The sequence below is a fragment of the Filicampus tigris genome, chromosome 11 (assembly GCF_054856515.1).
Source record: "Filicampus tigris isolate MCC_2025a chromosome 11, RoL_Ftig_1.0, whole genome shotgun sequence".
NCBI classification, from domain to species: Eukaryota; Metazoa; Chordata; class Actinopteri; order Syngnathiformes; family Syngnathidae; genus Filicampus; species Filicampus tigris.
Window position 1 is genome coordinate 17,350,878 of NC_141227.1, and position 20,543 is coordinate 17,371,420.

The 20,543-nt window shown below is 39.9% G+C and overlaps 1 protein-coding gene across 2 annotated transcripts; it reads left to right on the forward strand.

The window, feature by feature from the left end:
* The first annotated feature begins 859 nt into the window (after positions 1-859).
* Positions 860-20,089, forward strand: pank1a (pantothenate kinase 1a). Of its 2 annotated transcripts, none has more exons than XM_086045301.1 (8): positions 860-1,703; positions 8,488-8,634; positions 9,192-9,397; positions 10,412-10,665; positions 12,736-12,912; positions 13,557-13,680; positions 14,330-14,455; positions 15,155-20,089. In XM_086045301.1, exons 1-8 carry the CDS (start codon positions 1,442-1,444, stop codon positions 15,212-15,214), a joined length of 1,356 nt encoding a protein of 451 aa, XP_085901427.1. In that variant the 5' UTR covers positions 860-1,441; the 3' UTR covers positions 15,215-20,089. The 2 variants fall into 2 exon arrangements, with proteins under 2 accessions (XP_085901427.1, XP_085901428.1); XM_086045302.1 differs by lacking the exon at positions 860-1,703 and adding an exon at positions 2,107-2,274.
* The last annotated feature ends 454 nt before the right edge of the window (positions 20,090-20,543 follow it).

The following is a 20,543-nucleotide window of genomic DNA, read 5'->3' on the forward strand; positions in this document are numbered from 1 at the left end:
GGGAAAAAAAAAAGAGTACAGTACTTGAACTGTTGCACATAATGTCGGTGTCTTGTTCAGGACTTTGTGCCATCCTTGAATGGTCTTTTTTTTTGCAAGAGTCCGCTTTGCACTGGAAAAAAATACAGAAGTATATGATTTTTATTTCGTTTGCTTCAAACTCTTGGTTGTTGGGTAAGGGAGGTACAATAGATCTTTTATTTGTGCTTTGAAAAATCTTATCAAAAACGAAATATGTAAGAACTCGTATTTTGTCCATATTTAAAACAGCATTTTTGTCATACATCTGGATAGGAAGTGCGTGGTCCTATGCGCCCCCCCCCCCCCCCCCCCCAGGAGTACTGATGAAAAATCGTGCCCCCCTCCAGCACCTAAGTTACCCATCCCTGTAGAGTACAGTCGGAGCTGTCCAATGTGAGTTTTACATCAACCCAACGCCAGATGGTGAAAAAGTACCTTGTTAAAAATTCTGCTGCTACTAAAGAATGCAAACGTGCAAAAGCGCGAGCAAAACAATACATTTTGAAAAACAAAAAAATATGCAGTTGAATTTGCGTGGCACACTTGCACGCGCAAAATAGATTATTTCATTTTAAAAGTGCCAAATGCTTCGTGAAGGTCCCTTAAAATTGTGATTTTATCTCGTGGACCCGTGCGTCCTTTCTGCATTGTACTTTGCATTCTTTCGTTGAGCCGATCGATGTCTAATTTTGCTTTGGCATGCAATAACAGCAATGTGTCGCGACTGCGTGTTGACAGGCGGCTTTGTGCACATCAGTCGGCTATGTAGAGGGGAGGGGGTGAATGCACGCTGCACAGGGAATGACAGCGGCTCTTATAAATAAAGCCCCCCCCCCCCCGCAGCTGCACTCTCCCTGGCTGTCTGTCTGCCTGCTTCTTTGCGTGAGCAAATACACCCCCGTTTATAAAGTGGATCAGGCGACGCAGAGTGGACTCATTTCTATGCTTTGACAAGGTTGGAAGAAAAAACCGGTCCAAGAAGGTGAACGGGTTTTTCGCGGCCTCGCTCGGTGACGTCGAATACGACGCGGAGGTCGGTCAGTCCGTCGCCTGGCTTGTAAATGTAGGGAAATGACCGCGAGTGACCTCGAAGCGACGGCTGTGTTGTTTTAGAAACAGTCCGCGTCGCCAGTGCGTTTTATTTATCAAGAAATGCACCTGCGATAAAAGGCGTTCGACTCGCCAGGAGTGGGTTCGGTTCGGCTCATTTGCGAGGACGGCACGGTTGTTACTACGGGGCTGGCTAAAGCTAATTTAGCTCTCGTGTTAGCTTCACCCCACAGTTGCTAAAGCGAAGCTCTTGCCGCTAGCTTCCCGGCACCCGTAGATGCTATAGCAAAACGAGGCCAATATCTACCCGGTCTCTGGCGGTTCGCCTCTCCCGTGTAGAAGCCAGACTAGGGTAGCTCTAGCTGTCGCTATGGATAAAGCGAAGTCAATGGTGGACAAAAAGGGGGCGTCGGGACCCTTCCGCGTCAACAACGGCCCGACTCAGAGGAGCTACAACGGGCACATCAACGGCTGCGGTGGCAACAGCGACGCGCTCGCTTCGGCCAGCAGCAGCGGTCAGTACGAGAACAATCGCCATATGCACCGAGGGGAGGATGTGGAGTGCAACGGCTCGCCGGCCAAGAAGAGCAGGCTGCGGAGGAGGACCGAGTCGATGAGGCGGCACAGACCACGTAAGTGTGGGCCACACTTTGCGAGGGAATGTTTGCTGAGTTAATTCATTATTTTTACACAACAACGCCCGCATCACCTTGTCATTCATTTTAGCGAAAGTAACTTTCAAGATTCACAGTGTTGTGGTTGATTGTTCATTGTTTTATTCGCCTAGTACCGCCAACCTACTAGTTTGTAGTCAGTCGGTGTCGCCTTCTTGGCGTCTATAATACTCTCGGCTGTGTTAGACACGCTCTGATTGGTCGACACCCGGCGGTCGAAAAGCTCCTGATAAGTGGGCTTGGCTTGGGGCGGCCAATCAGCGCTAGATTCTTGTCTCCAGGCCGGCGTGCGAATGAGACAAGGCCACGCCCCCTTATTTACCCAGCGTTCCAGGCCAATATGACTGAAAAAATCGCCCAGTTGAAAGCTTTGTCAGGATTTTATTAGTGCAGAATATTGAACAGTACCAGTGTGGAGGTTACACTGGTATGTTTAGCAGTTTTGGTACACTTCCGTGACAGTTTTTTTTTTAAATTGGTGAGCTGATAGTTTGCCTCAGTATGAAGCTGAAAAATCAAAAGAAACCTGGTAAGTGTTTTCATTTGTAGTATTTCGTCATATTTTTAACGCACCTGCACTCGGTATTTTCTCATCTTTTTAATATTTAACCCAAGTTTAAAGCAATAATGACTTTACAGGGTTTAAAGTCTCTCCCGTATGACGGCATACAGGTGAGATGACAGAGGAGGGCTTGTTGTGACAAAACCAGGCATTATTGTGCAGCTGGCAGAGATTTGCTGCAGGTTTGGAGCTTGGTGATAAGTGTAGACTGTCAACATTCCTACCGGTAACTTAAAGGGGCAGGGGAGGGGGGGGGTGCTGGGTGTGCACATCGATTTTGTGTTTCCACTCTCAAGGGAACTGCAGTCACTAGGTTATCGAATACACTTATCATTGTTTCGAACAGGTAGATTGTTCCCCATCACCAGTTTATTTGTTCTGAAAGATACTTGATACTTGAAGGGGTTTTCCTGGCTCAAACTGAGGCAGAGGTGGTACCATTCTAATCATTTGCAAGTATTTACATGCGACTTGTTGTGTAATGATTCTATCTTTCTTAAAATGCAACTGTTGCCCCTGAAAAATATTCTCTTACTGTACGAGGCATCTGAAAATCTCGTCTCAAATAATGATTGAAGTTTACCAGGCACGTCATCGAACCGCGAACAACGTCGGCATGCTGTGGCACTCCACCTGTTTGATGTTTTGAAGTTCATGTCAACCCAAATCATTTTGAAATTTTATCTTTGAGCACGTGTAAGAATAATATGAGGGAAATAATGATTGTCCTCAATGCAATATTTTAAAAAATGAATAAAGCGTACAAAACAGGGTTTTATTTTTGTCATAATTATTACGGTGTGTAGACCAGAATAGTATTATTTTATTTTTTTTACATTATGATGAGAATCATTCTATTCTGATTGGCTGGAGGAAATAATGTGTCTCTAATATATTGCTGTGTATTGTGTGGGAGTTGTGTTCATATCAACCTAAATTTAAGTAGGGAAGTTTGCCTTAAAAAAAACTGTTTTAAAATAATACATGTATACCAGATCATTTAAAAAAATAATTAAGGTGTTATTTGTGGAAATCAGCAATTGGTACATTTTTACTTTAAAAACTACACTTTAAAAAAAGCATTATAAAATGTACAGCTTGGCGCTGAGCAATTTATCGTTTTTTGTGGCATGAAGAATTGATTAAAATCGGAAATCAGATTTGGGGAGAAAAAAATGTGGGATTTCGATTTAAGGCCATATCAGCTAACCCTTTTACAGGCACATGGATACATTAATATTTTTTTTAAGTAGTTTTACTGAAGCGTGAGAGACGTTCTGTTGATACTAAATAAAGTATGCAGAAGACCAGAACCTTCCCAATGTACACAAAGTAGACTTCCTGATGACAAATGACAACTTTGACAAAATTAGCGATGAACATGCATTGAATAGCAAACTGTGTCCGGCTGGCAAACATACCAAAGAACCGACCCCCTTATGTAATAGTGGTAGCGGGGGTCCCGCTTGCACACCACCTCCTCTTTTATGGCTATGTTATCTTTGGATGAAGGCCAGTCAGCCATCCCGATGAACCCAAATGCCACTGAGAGCATTTCGGCAGGAATGTTTGTCCCCTCAAGCACGTGATTTTTAACCCGATGTTTGTTTGCTGCTCCTCATTTGAGCACAAAAGCCTTTCTTTTATCAGACAGCATCAGCCTTAGGGTATGTTTAAATGACGTAGTATAAGAGGGGAAACTTTATTCCTTGACCTTTTGTGAAAAGTCTGTAAATGACACTGTAAAACACTCGCTATTCATACAAACCTTGCATGCCAGTAGTTGGCGATGTCAATATATAAAGAAATGGTAGCTGTCTGTACATCAGCCTTTATCTTTGCTTTAGACTTTTGCGTGTGTAATGTGACTTTGTGGAACATGAAAGCGGTGTATTAAATGTACTTATTGATGGAAAAGTGATGCTAGCATAAATTCTACAGTAACCCAGTGGGCCACCATTGTTGTTTTGGTTAAGACGTAGCCTAATTTTTTTGCCAAAAATCATGGTACCTTGGTTTTAAGATTGTGGTGCGGTTGTGTCCAGTAAGGGTCAAAAACTGCAAAACATACATTTCTTATGTGTAAGAAGGAACACATTTAATGACATTTAAATGGAAAAATATAGAGCTTAGAGTAAGTTATCCAATAAATGAAAGAAAGTGAAGAAAGACACAACGAAAAACTTTTGACTTGTACTGTATGTCTGGTGAGAGTGTCGTCGTGTCAGTAATTGGATGATTTATTTTTTTTTTTTTTACCACTAGTTCTTAAGAAAAAAACACTAACCTAAGTGGCTAAACTAATAATTGTCTATAACAAGGTACGATTTGTATAAAAAATATTGACTACATGTTTCACAAGTGTTTTCCTTAGATGTTGCAGACCAATGGCAATAAAATGATGAATAGAAAACTACTTACTTGCCACACAGAACCCAAAATTGGTGTGTATTATAAGGGACTACAACCAAAATTGCCAGTCCAATAAATGCTGGACGTCATCGCTATTGTTCAACTCTATTGTTGTCTGAGTCAAATAGAACCTTGCACTTTGTCGTCAACAAGAAATCTATAACTGGGCCTCCCGCAAAATTCACTCAAGAAGAAGCCGGACTCAGTTGTCATGTTGTGCAACAACGCCTGTAGTTGTAATTAAAGTTGGAGCTTCTGTTTGTCCTTCATAACTATGCAGTAATTGCAAATTCTCAGTTTCATTAGGTTTATTTGACGGAAGCCTGCTTCACCCTGGATTCACGGCGGGGCACTCAGGAAGTTGATGAATAAATTCGGTTGGTTTGGGAAGAAGGCACGTCCGTTCAAGGTTCCGACAGTAAAAAAGTTTAAATGGATTCCTAAAGTTCAGTGTCAACAAGCCCCCAATCTAAATGTGACGAATATTAAACGTCCTGTGCGTCACTTTAATCAAGCCTCTTTGTTTTCTTATCACATACTGACACACACAGATGACTCAAGTAAAATATGAGATTTGAGGTTAGTTAATTGGAAAGTAAAGATAAAAAGCACAGTCATGCCAAGAGACTGATCAGTAAGCATGGATAAATAGATCTGTCAGCTATTACATACACATACATTAACAGTCCTTTAAGTTCCATGGACATGGACATAAACGCCAAATGTTTTTCTTGTCGTGTTGACCTTTGGCTGGATCACAAAACGTCTGTGCGTGCGTGTGCATGCAGGTGATAAGCATGAGAAATCAGTTTTGGACTGTACAGAAACAAATTATGTTGTGGGGTTGCTTCTTGATTAACTCAACCATAAGCAAGCAACACTTTGTGTCGGTTTTTAAAACGAATGAAGGATAAGAAAAGTGGACAGATTAAATGAAAGTAACAAACAAAACAAAGGAACACATTTAACAGAAGTGTTTTTCAGTCATTTCTGTCATTGTATTTTCGATTCATGATGCAGGAATATTCTTGTAAAATGAAACTTTTATTTGTGTAATATTAAAACGTCCTTCTTTTTTTTGTCAAAGATGAAGACTTGATTCTTGTAAAGTTCTTATATATTGTATAAGATAATGCATTTTTTGGCCTGTTTTTCTTCTCAAATTATGACTCTGTTGTCATAAGATTATATGACGTTATTATGTCATTTAAAAAAAAAAAAACCAAAAAAATTTTTTCATGGCAAAAATTCCAAATTAATTTGAAATGCCAGGAGCCTCTTCCCAAAGTGTTTTGGGATCATAGCTAGTGGTATATGGTTTAAATCATTAATATAGCGAATTAAAATCACTTTTAGGCCCGCGTCAATTATTTGTGCATTCTCGCTATTCGATGGTCCACTGTGGTGTTGACTTCTCTCTTCATTATGGTCCTAATACTCTTTCTATATTATTTTAATAAAAAGGAAAGCAATGCCTGTTGCAGTGCTTCTGAGTTGGATGTGATATCTTTTGACAGGTCCAAACATTGTTGTTTGTTGTTGTGTTTTGCGGGAGGGGGAGCTCATGTTTACAGTCCTGAGATCAGGTCAGTGGGTGAGAGGGTAGCAGAACAAGAGTCGAGGTGACCCAGCCGGGTTTGGAAATGGAACACTGTTCATCCGTTGGCTACGTCACGAGCAGCAGGTGCAACATGGTGGAAAGAAAATCTCCTGATCGCCTGACTGCCCCCCGTCCAGGCTATTGTGATGACGTGTAAAGGGATTTTCCAGAAACTTTTTCTGATTAGCACCTGTAGTTCCTCGACCCGAAAAGATTCCATTGGCCCAATACTGACATAAGTCTCAATCAGATCAATTTAGACAACATACTCGGCCCCAAAAGTTTCTGGACCTTTTGAAAGTACTAACATTAGAAGGGTGTTCCTTTGGCTCCAATGAATTTATCCTAGAATTGAAAATTAGACCTTAGTTCAGCCACTCAACTAAGAGTTTGTAATTTCTGCGGATAGTCTGTCACCTAAAGTTCCAGGAACTTTTGAGATACTGGAACTAAACGGTTGTAATCGGAGCTGCAGACCCTTTCCCAAAGGTTTCTGGATTTCTCAAATGTACCACTACCCCAACTAGAAGGGTCGTCCGTCCTTCAACCCTGATGCATAGTGGTCCTCCAATAGGTCCCGGTAACTGGTAAAATTCCTGCAGTCAACATAGCATCTAGTGTTCCTGGAACTTCTAGCTCTTGGTATGTGTAGTTCCCGGAACTACAAGTCCATAATCGGAGCTGTAGACCTCCGCTCAAAAGTTGCTTCTTGAAAGTGCTACACCCGAACAGGATTGTTAAAAATTCAAAGAACTAAATTTAGACCGGAATTTGCACAATGGTCCTCCAAATGTTCCTAGTTCCAGGGTTAAGTTTCTGGTTCATATGGGTCTTTAACCTCTGGATGTTGCTTATTTGCTTTTTTTTTTTTTTTTTTTTTTTTTTACCTGCACGTGGATTAGGATGTGAGTCATTACACTCCTGCAATGTAGTGGACATGTGCATTCACTAGCACGTACACAAGCTTTGCATTGTTCTTGAACAGGCGCTGTAATTGGTGGAAATGTCATCACAACATGCATACACGCCACAGAAATGACAGGCTCCACTCGACCTCGAGTAAACCCTCCCGTGCCAGTCGGCTTTGTCATGTCGGTTCCAAGCGTTGCGTCTCCAGGCTTGTCACAGCTGATCGAAACGCTCGTTCTTCCTCTAAAAATAGCAGTGAAACCATGGAGGAATATTAGGACATATTTTGTAAATATTATATGTGAAGAAGCGGTTCCTTCCTTTGGAGCTATAACAACTACTCATTCAAAGAGCCCCACAATCTCTAGATTATGATTTTTTTTTCTTCCCCTCCCTGTGTTAAGAATCACATCTTTATTCTTGCTTTATGGCTTTATTACAGTGTTACACCTTGATTTTACTGTGCAAATTGAATAAAGTCGTAAAATAATGGGGGGGGGATTATAATGTTGGAAGAATAAAAAGATAATTTTATGGTGAAATAAGAATAAAATGTCAGAAAAAATACTTAATCCTATGAGAATAAAGTCCTAGTTTTATGGGTAAAAAAAATTAATTCACTACATTGCATCAGTAAAGTCATAATTTTACAAGAATAAAGTCTGAATATTATGAAGGAAAAGATCATACATTTGTGACAGTAAAGTCCCATTTTTTTGTGTAAAACAAAAAAAGTAGGAATCTTATGAGAATCAAGTCTTATCATAATGGGGAAGAAATCATAATATGTGGAAAGAAGCCCAAATTTTACGAGGAAATTAGTCAATCTTTGGTAAATAAAGTTCAAATGTTATAAGAAGAAGGTTTTGATATTACCCAATTAAGTATTTTGTATAATAAAAGTCGTTAGCCTAGTCCTATTTTTGTGAGGATAAAGTAAAAAAATTATGTGGAAAAAATCTTAATAAAAATGAAGTCAGATTTTTTTTTTTTCCTCAAAAATTCTCGTTTTATGAATGAACACAACACAGAAGTGTGAAAACGACAAAAAAGGAGGATGATTGACAGCGATATGAGAGGGTGTCTGTTTCCTTGGCAACCCGCGCAGTACTCCATGTTCTCGCCAGCCCGACGAGCAGGTTGCGCTCCTTTTACCCACCGACACCGCCCGTGCCACATGATGACCTTTTGTAATACGATAACCTTTTGTTATGATTGTGCTGAAAAGAAATGACGCATCCTCCTTTGTCTTCCGGTAGCGTTCCCATGGTTCGGAATGGACATTGGCGGCACGCTAGTCAAGCTGGTCTATTTTGAGCCGGTGGACATCACAGCGGAAGAAGAGCAGGAGGAGGTCGAGAACCTCAAGTCCATCCGCAGATACCTTACCTCAAATGTGGCCTATGGTAAAAACAAAACAAAACAAAAAAAAAACACACTATACCTATACTGTGCAGTCAACCCTCGCTGTGTGCAGGAATTAGGGACCAAGACCCGCCTTGAATAGCAACAATTTGGAAATAGTAGATGCCTTCAGTATATAGAGACTATATAAAAACATTTTTTTATATTGTGTTACCTCTCCCACACTCTTAAAACACATTTACAATACAATACAACTTTATTTATATAGCGCATTTCAGAACAGCTACAGCTGCAACAAAGCACTTCACATTACAATAACAAAATAGCAATAATATAACATACAATACAACTTTATTTATATAGCGCATTTCTTAACAGCTACAGCTGCAACAAAGCACTTCACATTACAATAACAAAATAGCAATTGTGAAAGCAATAAATTAAAACACCAAATTAAAAAGATAAACATTTAAACAGTAAAATGTTTAACCAAGCCAAGTTTCATCAAACAAAAGTCCACCAAAAAAATTCCAATAGGCGAGGGTTGACTCGATACATGATTGTGGCCTGACATGTAAGACGACGTCCCCTCTGCTAGGCAAGACGGGAGTGCGCGACGTCCACCTGGAGTTGCGCAACCTGACCATGTGCGGCCGCACGGGCAACCTGCACTTCATCCGCTTCCCCACGCAGGCCATGCCGCGCTTCATCCTGATGGGCCGCGACAAGAATTTTTCCAGTCTGCACACCACGCTCTGCGCCACCGGCGGCGGCGCTTACAAGTTTGAGGAAGACTTCCGCGCAGTGAGTGTACACCTCACAGACACGCCACATCCTTTACTACGGTGGACCCCCACTTTTCACGGGGTATATAAAGGGACCGGGCCGACCCACAAATAGTGCAAGTCCATTTATAATTGATGGTCATTGAAATGTATTGGGGGGGGATCCTTCAAAAAAGACCGATAAACATTAAATATGTGTTTTCCACAAAAAATGGGGGTTAAAAACAGAATCTTGAAAAATATGCACGAATATGCAAAAACCACGGGTGCCGAAGCATAAATATGCATGTTCCACTGTATTTGTTTAACTTTACAACAGAGAAAAAAGAAGGCGAGGGGCTTGTTCGAATAACATTATACTTAGTTGTATGTTGTAAAGTGTTAACGTGTAAACCAAAAAATTAAAAACATTTTAAAAGAGCTAATTTTGGCCAATTAAATTGACCGACTGACAATTACATTGGGGCTCAGTTCTAACACTACTGTAGAGATGCTATTTTCTGTAACCTTTCTATTGCGTTTTGTATTGTTTGTTAGCATTAAGCTAGCAAAGTTTCACGAGACAAAAGTTTTACTGTTTGTTTAGCTACACAACGTGTAATTGTTTGTTGGGGGACAATCTTTGAAAGTCATTATCTTTGCCATATGTTGTCATGTGTTAACGTGTTAAAAAAGGCCAAAAAATTGTAAAGCGCGAATATCAGTCAATTAAAATGGCCGGCTGGCTTATTTTGGGGAGGGGGGGGCTTAGCACTCCAACATTGATGCTATTTTCAGTAGCCTTTCTATTACGTTTTGTATTGTGTGTTAGCATTAAGCCAGCAGACTATTGCCAGACAAAGTGCTACTATTTGGTTAGCTTTATGTTTATTTTTGTTGGAGGCTAGTGCTCACTTTTTAATCACAGCAGCAACAGATACATTTTTGGGTGAGAGTCTGGATAAAAGAGCAACTAGAGGATGCTATTTTCTTCATTTCCACTAATGAAGCGGCATCCGTCGCAATCCTAACACTATCCTGCGTTCTTGTCCAGTTGGCCAACCTTGAGCTGCTGAAGCTGGACGAGCTAGACTGCCTGATCCGCGGGCTGCTGTTCATGGACCGGGTGGGCTTCAACGGTCACCCCGAGTGCTACTACTTCCACAACCCCTCGGACACGCAGAGCTGCGTGAAGCAGCAGTGCACGCTAGACAATCCTTTCCCAATGCTGCTGGTCAACATCGGCTCCGGCGTCTCCATCCTGGCCGTCTACTCCGAGGACGACTACAAACGCGTCACCGGGACGAGGTCAGTGCCTCAGATCGCTTAATTAGGAACAGGCACATAAAAGAAGGGGATATCCTCTCTGATCCTGTCTTAGCAAAATATTAGGAACACTGCAATGCAATAATTCTCAAAGGGGCTTCCTCTGGTGGAATCGCTGAAGAAAAAAGTATATATTGGAATTACATTCAAAACATAAATTGTAACTCTACATATTAGAATGAATGGAAATATTTTATGAAGCAATGCCCCCAAAAATGAAGAAAGCTGCAGATTAAAGAACAGTTACAATTCAGTTGTATTTAACTTTTAATTACAGTACATTTGCATTTATTCTTTAAGACAATTTGTTTTTAAAGATGTGTTTAAGTACATCTTTTATTTAAATTGTGTGCAGTTCATTTGAAGCTAATTATTTAAGTACAATTTTTCTACTCACCTATATTTAATCTCAGTGTTGTGTGGTGTCAGTAGTGTTTCACCGTCTTACAATGTTATTAAATGTACTTTTTAGGAGTAAAACCTCTGCCTTTGTTTTGATGAAATTCCATTTTTTTTAACCATGTATATTTTTAAGTCGCTTTTTAAAACATAGTCATTTAGAGTCAACAAAATAATTCAAAAACTATTTTTTTCTTGATCAATTTATGGTATTTAATTCCAGAATATATAGTGTAATACATTCTAAAAATACATGTTTTTAAAAAGATCAAAAGAATACAAATGGAACAGGAATTTCACCCAAATATTGCTACTTTTTAGATAAAGATTTCTTAAATTACACTTTTGTATTCTTAATTGTATTTGCATTATATGTATTCATTCTATTCATTGCATTGCTATTTTTTTTATTTTTAGTCTGGATCTTTATATATATATATATATATATATATATATATATATATATATATATATATACTACAATTTTTAAAAACGCAATAACATAATTAAACATAATGTAATTTTTGTTTTGTTTGAATCTATATTTTTGACGTAGTATATAAATTATTCCTTAATATTAGCACGCTATCTACGTATTTTGTATTATATGATCAAGATATGCAGTAAGGACACCTTAAACGTCTTTTGAGATTGAAAACGATAAGGTTTCCTTCCCCTCACTGTCAAATATATGACTGATAAAGTTACTTTGTCACAAAGAAAACATGCAAAAGGTGAACATAGTTAACATATTTACACCGCTCCTCTTTATGTAATATCTCCTTGCCTTACGCAACAGATAAGATAAGATTAGAGAAGTTATTTGATGACACATGGGAAGTTTTTTCACATTACTTGCAGTAGTTGATCCCTGTCCCGGTCCCTGTCATCACATTCATTTTCTCAGTCATATTTACATATGTAATTGAATTAATTATTATTATAATTTTGGTTAGACAAGTTCCTGGTAGCATAAAAGAAAAAACACACCCAGCCATTTGTTATTTACCCTTCATCACCCCGTAGTGTTGTATTTCGATTGTTTTTTATTGTTTTGACGTGTATGTTTTATAAGTATGTAATAACTAGTTTCACTTATAATTTCTAATGTGATTTCTAATATGACTCAGTTCAAGCAAGCAAAAAATCATAATTACAATTATTATGTATAATTAAGCAACCGGTTCAGGTTGCTTACTGCCCGAAGCCAGCTGGGATGGCCACCAGCACGCGTGCGACTCTTGTGAGGATAAACGGATTGGATTATGGATGGATATATAATTAATTATGAATGTATAATATTGTCAAACAATAGATACAATTATTTAAATCGTAAAATAAAATTATTGAGCTTTGTAGACAACTTGGTAGCTGGATATTATATATTTACATTTCTTTTTAAGTGGTGTCAGATATTTTAATTTTAATTTTATTTTTTTCATTTTTGGGAGTAGACCTTATATGGATTTTTCTATTTCTTTCAATGTCTTTAGATTGTAGTTATAAATCCCAACAAAAAATATATTTAAAAATCCAAACAAAAGAAAAGAAATACAGCAAGTAGCCTTTATACACATGGCGATAGGGACCGAAATTAACCGTAAACAGTACAAATTTTATTCATATAAAGTGTCTCCCCCCGCTACCCCCTAGTCTGGGAGGTGGTACATTCCTCGGTCTCTGTTGCCTACTGACGGGCTGCGAGACGTTCGAGGAAGCTCTGGAGATGGCGAGCAAGGGTGACTCCACCAACGTGGACAAGCTGGTCAAGGACATCTACGGTGGCGACTACGAGCGCTTCGGCCTGCAGGGCTCAGCCGTGGCGTCCAGGTGAGTGAGTGCAACCGGCGCTACGTTTCCCATAATGCACCTGAGCAAACACGCGGAAAACAGTCCAGCGCTTTAAAATCCCTATACAGTGATTAGGAAGTAGGGGATTCCGCTAACTCCGCAACTCACTTCGACATAGTTCCTTCCGCAACAAGATGCCACAAGGTGGCACCCAAGTAATACTTTTATTGTTTTGGCCTGCACAATAAAATAAACAGTACTTGTCGTCATTTCACTGCCCGCTGCCACTCCAGTTTGTCAGTTAATGGCCACCGTTTATTGTTCTACTACATACCACCTAATTCATAACCTAGTGCATAGCGCCCTCGCCTGTTGAACTCCTCCACCTGCCGTCACTCTGACAATGGCAAATGTATTGTATTGAATTATACTGTAATTCCGGTTAGAACGCTCCTAGCGGTGGAAGAAAAATCCACAGAATAGCTGCACCGGTCTATAAGCCGCATGGTTCAAAACGGAGGAAAAAAGGAGCGGCTTATAGTACGGAAAATACGGTATATATTTTAAAGCCTGGTAGAAATACAGTCGTAGTATCAAACAATACAAACCCAAATCAGCATTCAGTTTAGCTCAAAGGTTGCCGAAGCAAATTTGACCGTCACACTGAATGTGATCTTTTTCAGTTTTGGTCACATGATGGGCAAAGAGAAGCGCGACACCATCAGCAAGGAGGACCTGGCACGAGCCACGTTGGTCACCATCACCAATAACATCGGCTCTATCGCGCGCATGTGCGCCGTCAATGAGGTAAATGCGGGAAAAATCACAACAATGAGTTGTAAAGGAGTGGAACTGCAGGACCCGTGACTTTCTGCCTGCGGTGGGCTTCTTTACAGTGTTGCCTTGTGGCAATGGCGATCAAGCAGCATTGTACAGGGCTATCACGGCACGCAGAGCTGCAGCAAACATGTTGGCACGCCACTGAAATGGGGTTTCATTTATTTTTTTTAAAATACTGGTATATATTATAGGATTATTAAAATCAGTGATTTGTTTTTAACCGTTTTTTTTTACATCCGTCTATTTTCTATACTGCTTGTCCTCATTAGGGTCAAATATCTTAAGTATTTTAAGTATCTTTTTGTCCATGAGCATAGATTCTGTCAGAGTACCTCATAAATGGTGAGTGTATATTGTGTGAGGCACGTAGTAGAAAATATTGTGCTTTCTTTAGAATTTGGACTAATTTTGATCTGCCGTGTTCTTTCCAAATCTCCATCTGCTCATGTATTAGCTCACCTACACCATCATGTGGCGAGGAGGTGGCATTGGACTTTGCACCTCTCTTTTTGTGATTGATGACACATGGACATATTATGTACTTTTATTGATATTTATTACATATAACACTTTTATTATAATTTTGACGGCAATGAGCAAACGTTTCACTTGACAGAAAATCGAGCGCGTGGTGTTTGTGGGCAACTTCCTGCGCATCAACACAGTGTCCACCAAACTGCTGGCCTACGCCATGGACTTCTGGTCCAAAGGACAGCTGCGAGCACTCTTCTTAGAGCATGAGGTAAAAAGTCACATTAGAACAACATTAACAACTCTTACATAAGTACAATTTGCACTCAAACCATTTCAAGGTAGATACAATTGCATGCTCTTTAAACATAGCAAGACGACATAAGACACCATAAAACACAATACTTTATCATCACGTAAAAGTGCTAAACAAAAGTCAAAGAAAATTACAGGTCAATCTTATTGGTCATAGGGTTCATGTGATATCAATCGCATAGCAATGGAACAAGTTAGCAAGCACCAGAACAAGCAGCTAGCACCAGAAGCTAATGTAGCAGCCTAGATCTTCACCCGGTGCTCCTTCTTGTCAAACATCACAAACAGTTGAACTTAAATGTGGAAAATGCACGAATCCAGTTACAGAAAATTCAAATCAGAGTCCTCTGGTTACAAAAATTTGGTTTAAACTAGTAACATTCAATGGAAATAGCCAGCAGTTAGGATGAAAAGCTAACAAAGTGGTCTACTCCGTCACTCAGTGCTCCTTGTTGGACTCAAATGTTTGAAAACATCCAAATCACAGTCCTTTTTTTTTTTCTTCACAAAAAGTTGTCTGATGGCAAAGGAACTAGCTAGTGCAACAAGCTAACATAGCGGTCCACATCTTCTTGTGGAATGTCACGAACAGACGGACTCCAATACGCCAAGAAGCTGCTAAGCTGAATAAACACATTTCTGTGGCTCTCCTCAGGGTTACTTTGGAGCTGTGGGCGCGTTGATGGAGCTTCTCAAGACAACCGAGGACCCCTAAGTAGCCTCCCTCCTTCCAATGCTGTGATGTCATCAACTCTGGAAACGCTGCGAACGCCGCAGAGGCTGCTAAAGGAATCACTACAAGACACAAGAAAGCAAAAGAAAGTGGGGAAAAGCCATCGGGGGACCGTGTGTACATAGCCATCAGAGCGCAGAGGTTGTACTATTGTAATCACTAATTTATGCTAATTGACTTTGTCCTTGCCTGAGTTTTTGATGACAAGCTACTGTAGCATCACGCCCCCTGAAAAGGGGGCATCTATTTAAGATAAGAGGAACTCAAACAGGAGTTTAGCCAAAATGTGGCTAAGCTAATACAAAAGTTGCCCCATTGTGGTCAAATAGGAACGTCACTGCACATGGCCTTTTTGCTTTTTGTTTCCCTTCGTGACTCCCAGTGTGGACCAACATCGTATCTTCTTTCGAGCTACGCTTCGGTTAGCATCTGTTGTGTATGTCTTGCATCCCCTTGCCTTGTTTTTTACGAGCGCCAAGATATTCCTTGCCATCACACCACTTGGACCAAGACGTAGCTGTCCATGTCCCTATATTTATGGACCTGTATCCAAACCAATGTCAATTATGTCGAAGTCTTTTGTTCACTAAAGTGTGGCCAGTTAGTCCCGTCAAGCCCACAAGAATGGGAACAGTAGCAGGAATTAGAAAACCTGCCAAAGTAAACAACAATAAATATGGCCTTCGGTATCCACTTGTTGCTAAAAGTGGAGCTAACTATTCATCAGCTCGCGCGAGAAGCTAACATAGCAGTAGATGCTAGTCGCAAGATATCTTAAGCCCATCTATCTTATCTTAAGTTTCGTTCAGAGAAATGTGGTCAGTAGTCCTGTCAAGCCGATGGGAATGGGAACACAAACAGCAAGTAAAAAGACTAAACTGACCTTCCTTGTCCGTTTGCCGAAAAATTGTAAAATTGGGGCAAACCATTCAGCAGCTCGCACAGGAAGCTAACTGAGTAGCGAAAGATTTGGTCAGTAGTTCTGTCACGCCAACTGGAATGGGACCAAATCCAGGAGGTAGAAATTTGCCAAAGTAAGCACTAAACATGGCCTTCCATGTCCACCATATGCTAAAATGCTAAAAGTGGAGCATCTCAACCCCCTCTGCCACTGTCCTTACGCCTTATGTCATGCCTGTTTGTGTTATCCACACTTCTGTTAGATACCTCTGAAATATTACCGACGACTCTCTTCAGAATTTGAAATTAGCGCTGTTTCCCTCCCAGGTGGTCAGGTCTGAACACAAGAAATAAACATTAGCCCATTAGCCTCAGTTATGCAATTATAGATGGTTCATAGATCTTCAGTTTTGCATCAATACATACCCTGAAACGTACACTCCGCTATTCGTTGGTGTTCCAGGGCCTTGCTAGATTGTCCAATTAATTGCGCTATTCTTTTGAATGCTTGACGCTAAACGATAAATTGCTTTAAAAAAAAAAAAAACAACTCTCCCACTTTCCTTACACCTTTTGTCATGCTTCTCTGTGCCATCTCATCTACCCTTCAGTTAAATAACTAATGTCTCTTGCCAACACATTTTAGCATTATTCTTTAGCATTAGTAGCGTTCAGCATTATCACTGTCATTTCTTTTCATCAAACTACAGTTCTTACCCCCACTGGTATGATTTATTGGTGATGTAAGAATCTGATGTGGCCCAAAAATTTGTAATCATCATCAGAGGTACTTTGCATTAGCATAGCATCTTCAGTTTAGCAGGTCAAGACGTACCCTTAAAAGTACACTGCAAGTTGTTGGTATTCCGTGGCCTTGCTTGATTGTCTAATTTGTTACTGTTTGTTAGCTCTCGCCTGTAAGCCAAACACACTTCATGTTTACGTTCTCCTGACCAATAGGAGAAGAGGGTGATCTAGTCGGACCCAAGTCAAAACACAATTAGAGGACACTACTAGAGCTAACTATAGGTGTGAAAAGCACCCATATGATCCACCATTTTGTGTATTTTTCTCTTCCCTTGGACCCTTCCTCCATCCCCACTTCCATTCATCTTTATCGGCAAGTGAAGTCACCCCCTTCACAGCTAGCTCGCAGCTAGAAGAAGGTCTCAAAGGTTTCACACATGTTAACCATCAGCCAGAAACTGATAAAATATTGACCAATGGTTTATCTTCACCGCTTTTGACTTTTTTTCTTTTTTTTTTCGTGTTGCTTGTTGCCTTGGTGACACTTGAGCGTGGCCGCGAACCCCCCGACCTTGAACCTCCCACCCATCTCTACCGCCCCTTAACACCGCCTGTAGACATCCACGCCTTCACGTTTGTAACCTCACATGTACTCCACATGTTGTTTTTCACTTCAGTGTCTTTTGCCTGTTGCGCAAGGAGAGTCCACAAAGTGGTTAGTAGCAGAGCCGTAACCGATGATCTGGACGGACGGTGACAATTGCTTTCATCCCCGCCTTCCCTTTTTACACAATCACATCACTGTTACGGCTCTCATACTACCTTAGCCATGTGTATGCAATAATGTCGAATGGTGACAATTGCTTTCAGCACAGCAAGGCCTGAGAAGAGAGTGCCAGGTCTTCCCACCCTGTCCCACCGCCTTACCGTTTTATACAATTGCGCCTTTGTTACGGCTCTGATACTACCTCCAAAGCCGGAATATTACCGAATAGATTGTTCCCTCATTCCATGTCAGCGCTGTAAGCCCTCTTGTTACGCAGTGGTACTAAAATTTGAAAAACCTCAACAAACTTCATCAGATACTGTACATACAACTGGACAGTTTTATTTAATTATTCTTGTTATTAATATTTAATTGTTTTGTTTTTTTCATGTTCGTTTACATGTTCTGTCATGACTGTCATGAAAAACAACAGGTACACTACAGATTATTTACCGCTAGCAAATAATATAAAAGTCACAGGGTTTTTCCTGGCTCAAATTGAGGCTGAGGTGGTACCATTCTGATCATGCGCACAAGTATTTACATGTGATTTTACTGTTGTTTAACATTTTCGATATGTAACCCAGCTATTGCAACGCTGGTCAGAGAATAGCCAGTTTTCATGATGTCAGAGCCCAAAATTAGGAGATGGCTACCTCCAAATTTTATTTGCAGGAAAAACCCTGCATGTTTCTGTACCCCTTCTACAATCTCTTCTGATCTAATATTATGATAATCATGCTAACATGTTAATTATTCAGTTTTTAGTGTTTGTTTTCATTTTGAACATTGTTAAGTTATACAATGATTTCTGTGCTAGCGGCAATGCTATCTCAACAAAGTGCTGGGACCATGCCTGTATTAAAATAACTTTCACCCGTGAGCTACTTTGCTATGCAGTTAGCATCCTAATTTATGGTCGCAGTTTGAGCATTTATTTTATATCCTTGATATCCATTTAAGGTCCATGTACTAGTAAGCTCTTTGAACTATGCTAAAAAAAATGACCACTTGGATATGCAAGCGTGACAGTAAAGAGAGAAAACTCCTTCTCCTTTTCGTCTTGTCCTGCTGATTTTTATTTGAATGCCATTTAAGGCAAATGTGTTTGTTTGTTTTTATTTTTATTTTTTTTAACAATTTAACACCAGTTTGGGTGGACAAATGTTTCACGATGAGCGCTTTGTATCCGAGTCAACCTCGCTTATTGTGACGTCATTGCCTCTTGCACAACTTGAACAAGATTTTATTGTTCTTTATTCCTCATTGGTTGTCAAACAAACCTCAACAATCCTGTTGACTAGTCCAAGCCTTTAAACTAGCGATACTGGGGAGAAAACGTTGATTTCAACGATTGTCTGGAATGCTTGACATGTTTAACTAGTTGTGTATGTGTATATATATATACAGAGCTTTTGTAAATATTAATAATAATGATCTATCCTACACCAGCAATTTGTCTCTTGTTTTAACATGGCCAGCTTTCACATACATCGTCTGTATTGTGATACAAGCTATATCGGGATACTGAGTAATTGATATAGTAAAAGAAAATCATCCAACGTACGTTGTGATGTCTCTGGAAGTAATGAAAACTCAACATATGATACCTTAATATTTTCCCAATGATACAAAATGGTATCACGAATCAGCAATATAGGCACTTGATTCGCTGTGGCGACCCCTGAGGGGAAAAGCCAAAAGGATAACAACATGGTAGTTATATGTTGGCGGAAAAAAGTCTACAATACGTCGCACAATACAGTAGGACTTACAAAGGAATACCTATGTTACAATGTTATCATAATGTATTTCCAACGATACCAATCGTATCACAATACAGTGATTGTGTAATAATTGATATATATCGGGGGAATAACATCAACCATACATTGTAATTGTAAATTTGTATAAGAAAACTGTCAAGATTAATTGTACATATGTACGTAACTAAGGAGAATGTGATTATTTTCCCACAACACCAATGGTATGATTATTTTTCCCCCAACAAAACTTCAAATACAGCAATGAATTTGGTCTAATAGAAAAAAAAAAAGTACAATACCTGAAAAATAACTGTGATATTGCACTGTTTTTCAAAAGATACCAATGATATCACGACACGTCTAGTGCGTGATCAATGATACAAACAATGGAAGAAAAGTATTTACAATACATCACAATGTCGCTATGACCCATGAAGACGCAACAATTCTGGTGCAATGATGTCAATAATTTCACGATACAGCTCCACAATAAGTCAATTTTAGCATTTATTTTTGGAAATGTAAAGTAAATTTGAGATGTTTGTGAAAGCTGCTGCTGGTTGTTTCGTTATTTCTGCTGCTTTAAACAAAAAAAAAAAATGCCATGTGCAATGCGTATGTAATGATGTGAACAACACTTTTTCTCAAAAGGAATTAAAGTGAAACTGGAAGAAATCACTCTTCTCAATGCTTATTATTCACAAAGAGTGACCTTTGCAAAACCAAATGTATTGTTGATTTTAGGTTAATTAAACAATAATTTATGAGAGCTAACTTTCATTCATTAAACATACCGCTTATCCTCACAAGGGTCGCGGGCGTGCTGGAGCCTATCCCAGCTGTCTTTGGGCAATAGGCGGGAGACACCCTGAATTGGTTGCCAGCCAATCGCAGGGCACACAGAGACAAATATCTGCACTCACAATCACACCTAGGGGCAATTTTGACAGTCCAATCAACTTACCATGCATGTTTTTGGAATGTGGGAGGAAACCCACGCAGGCACGGGGAGAACATGCAAACTCCACACAGGGTGGCCGGAGCCGGGATCGAACCCACGACCTCTGAACTGTGAGACGGACGTGCTAACCAGTCGACCACCGTGCCGCCCGAGAGAGAGCTAACTGTTTTC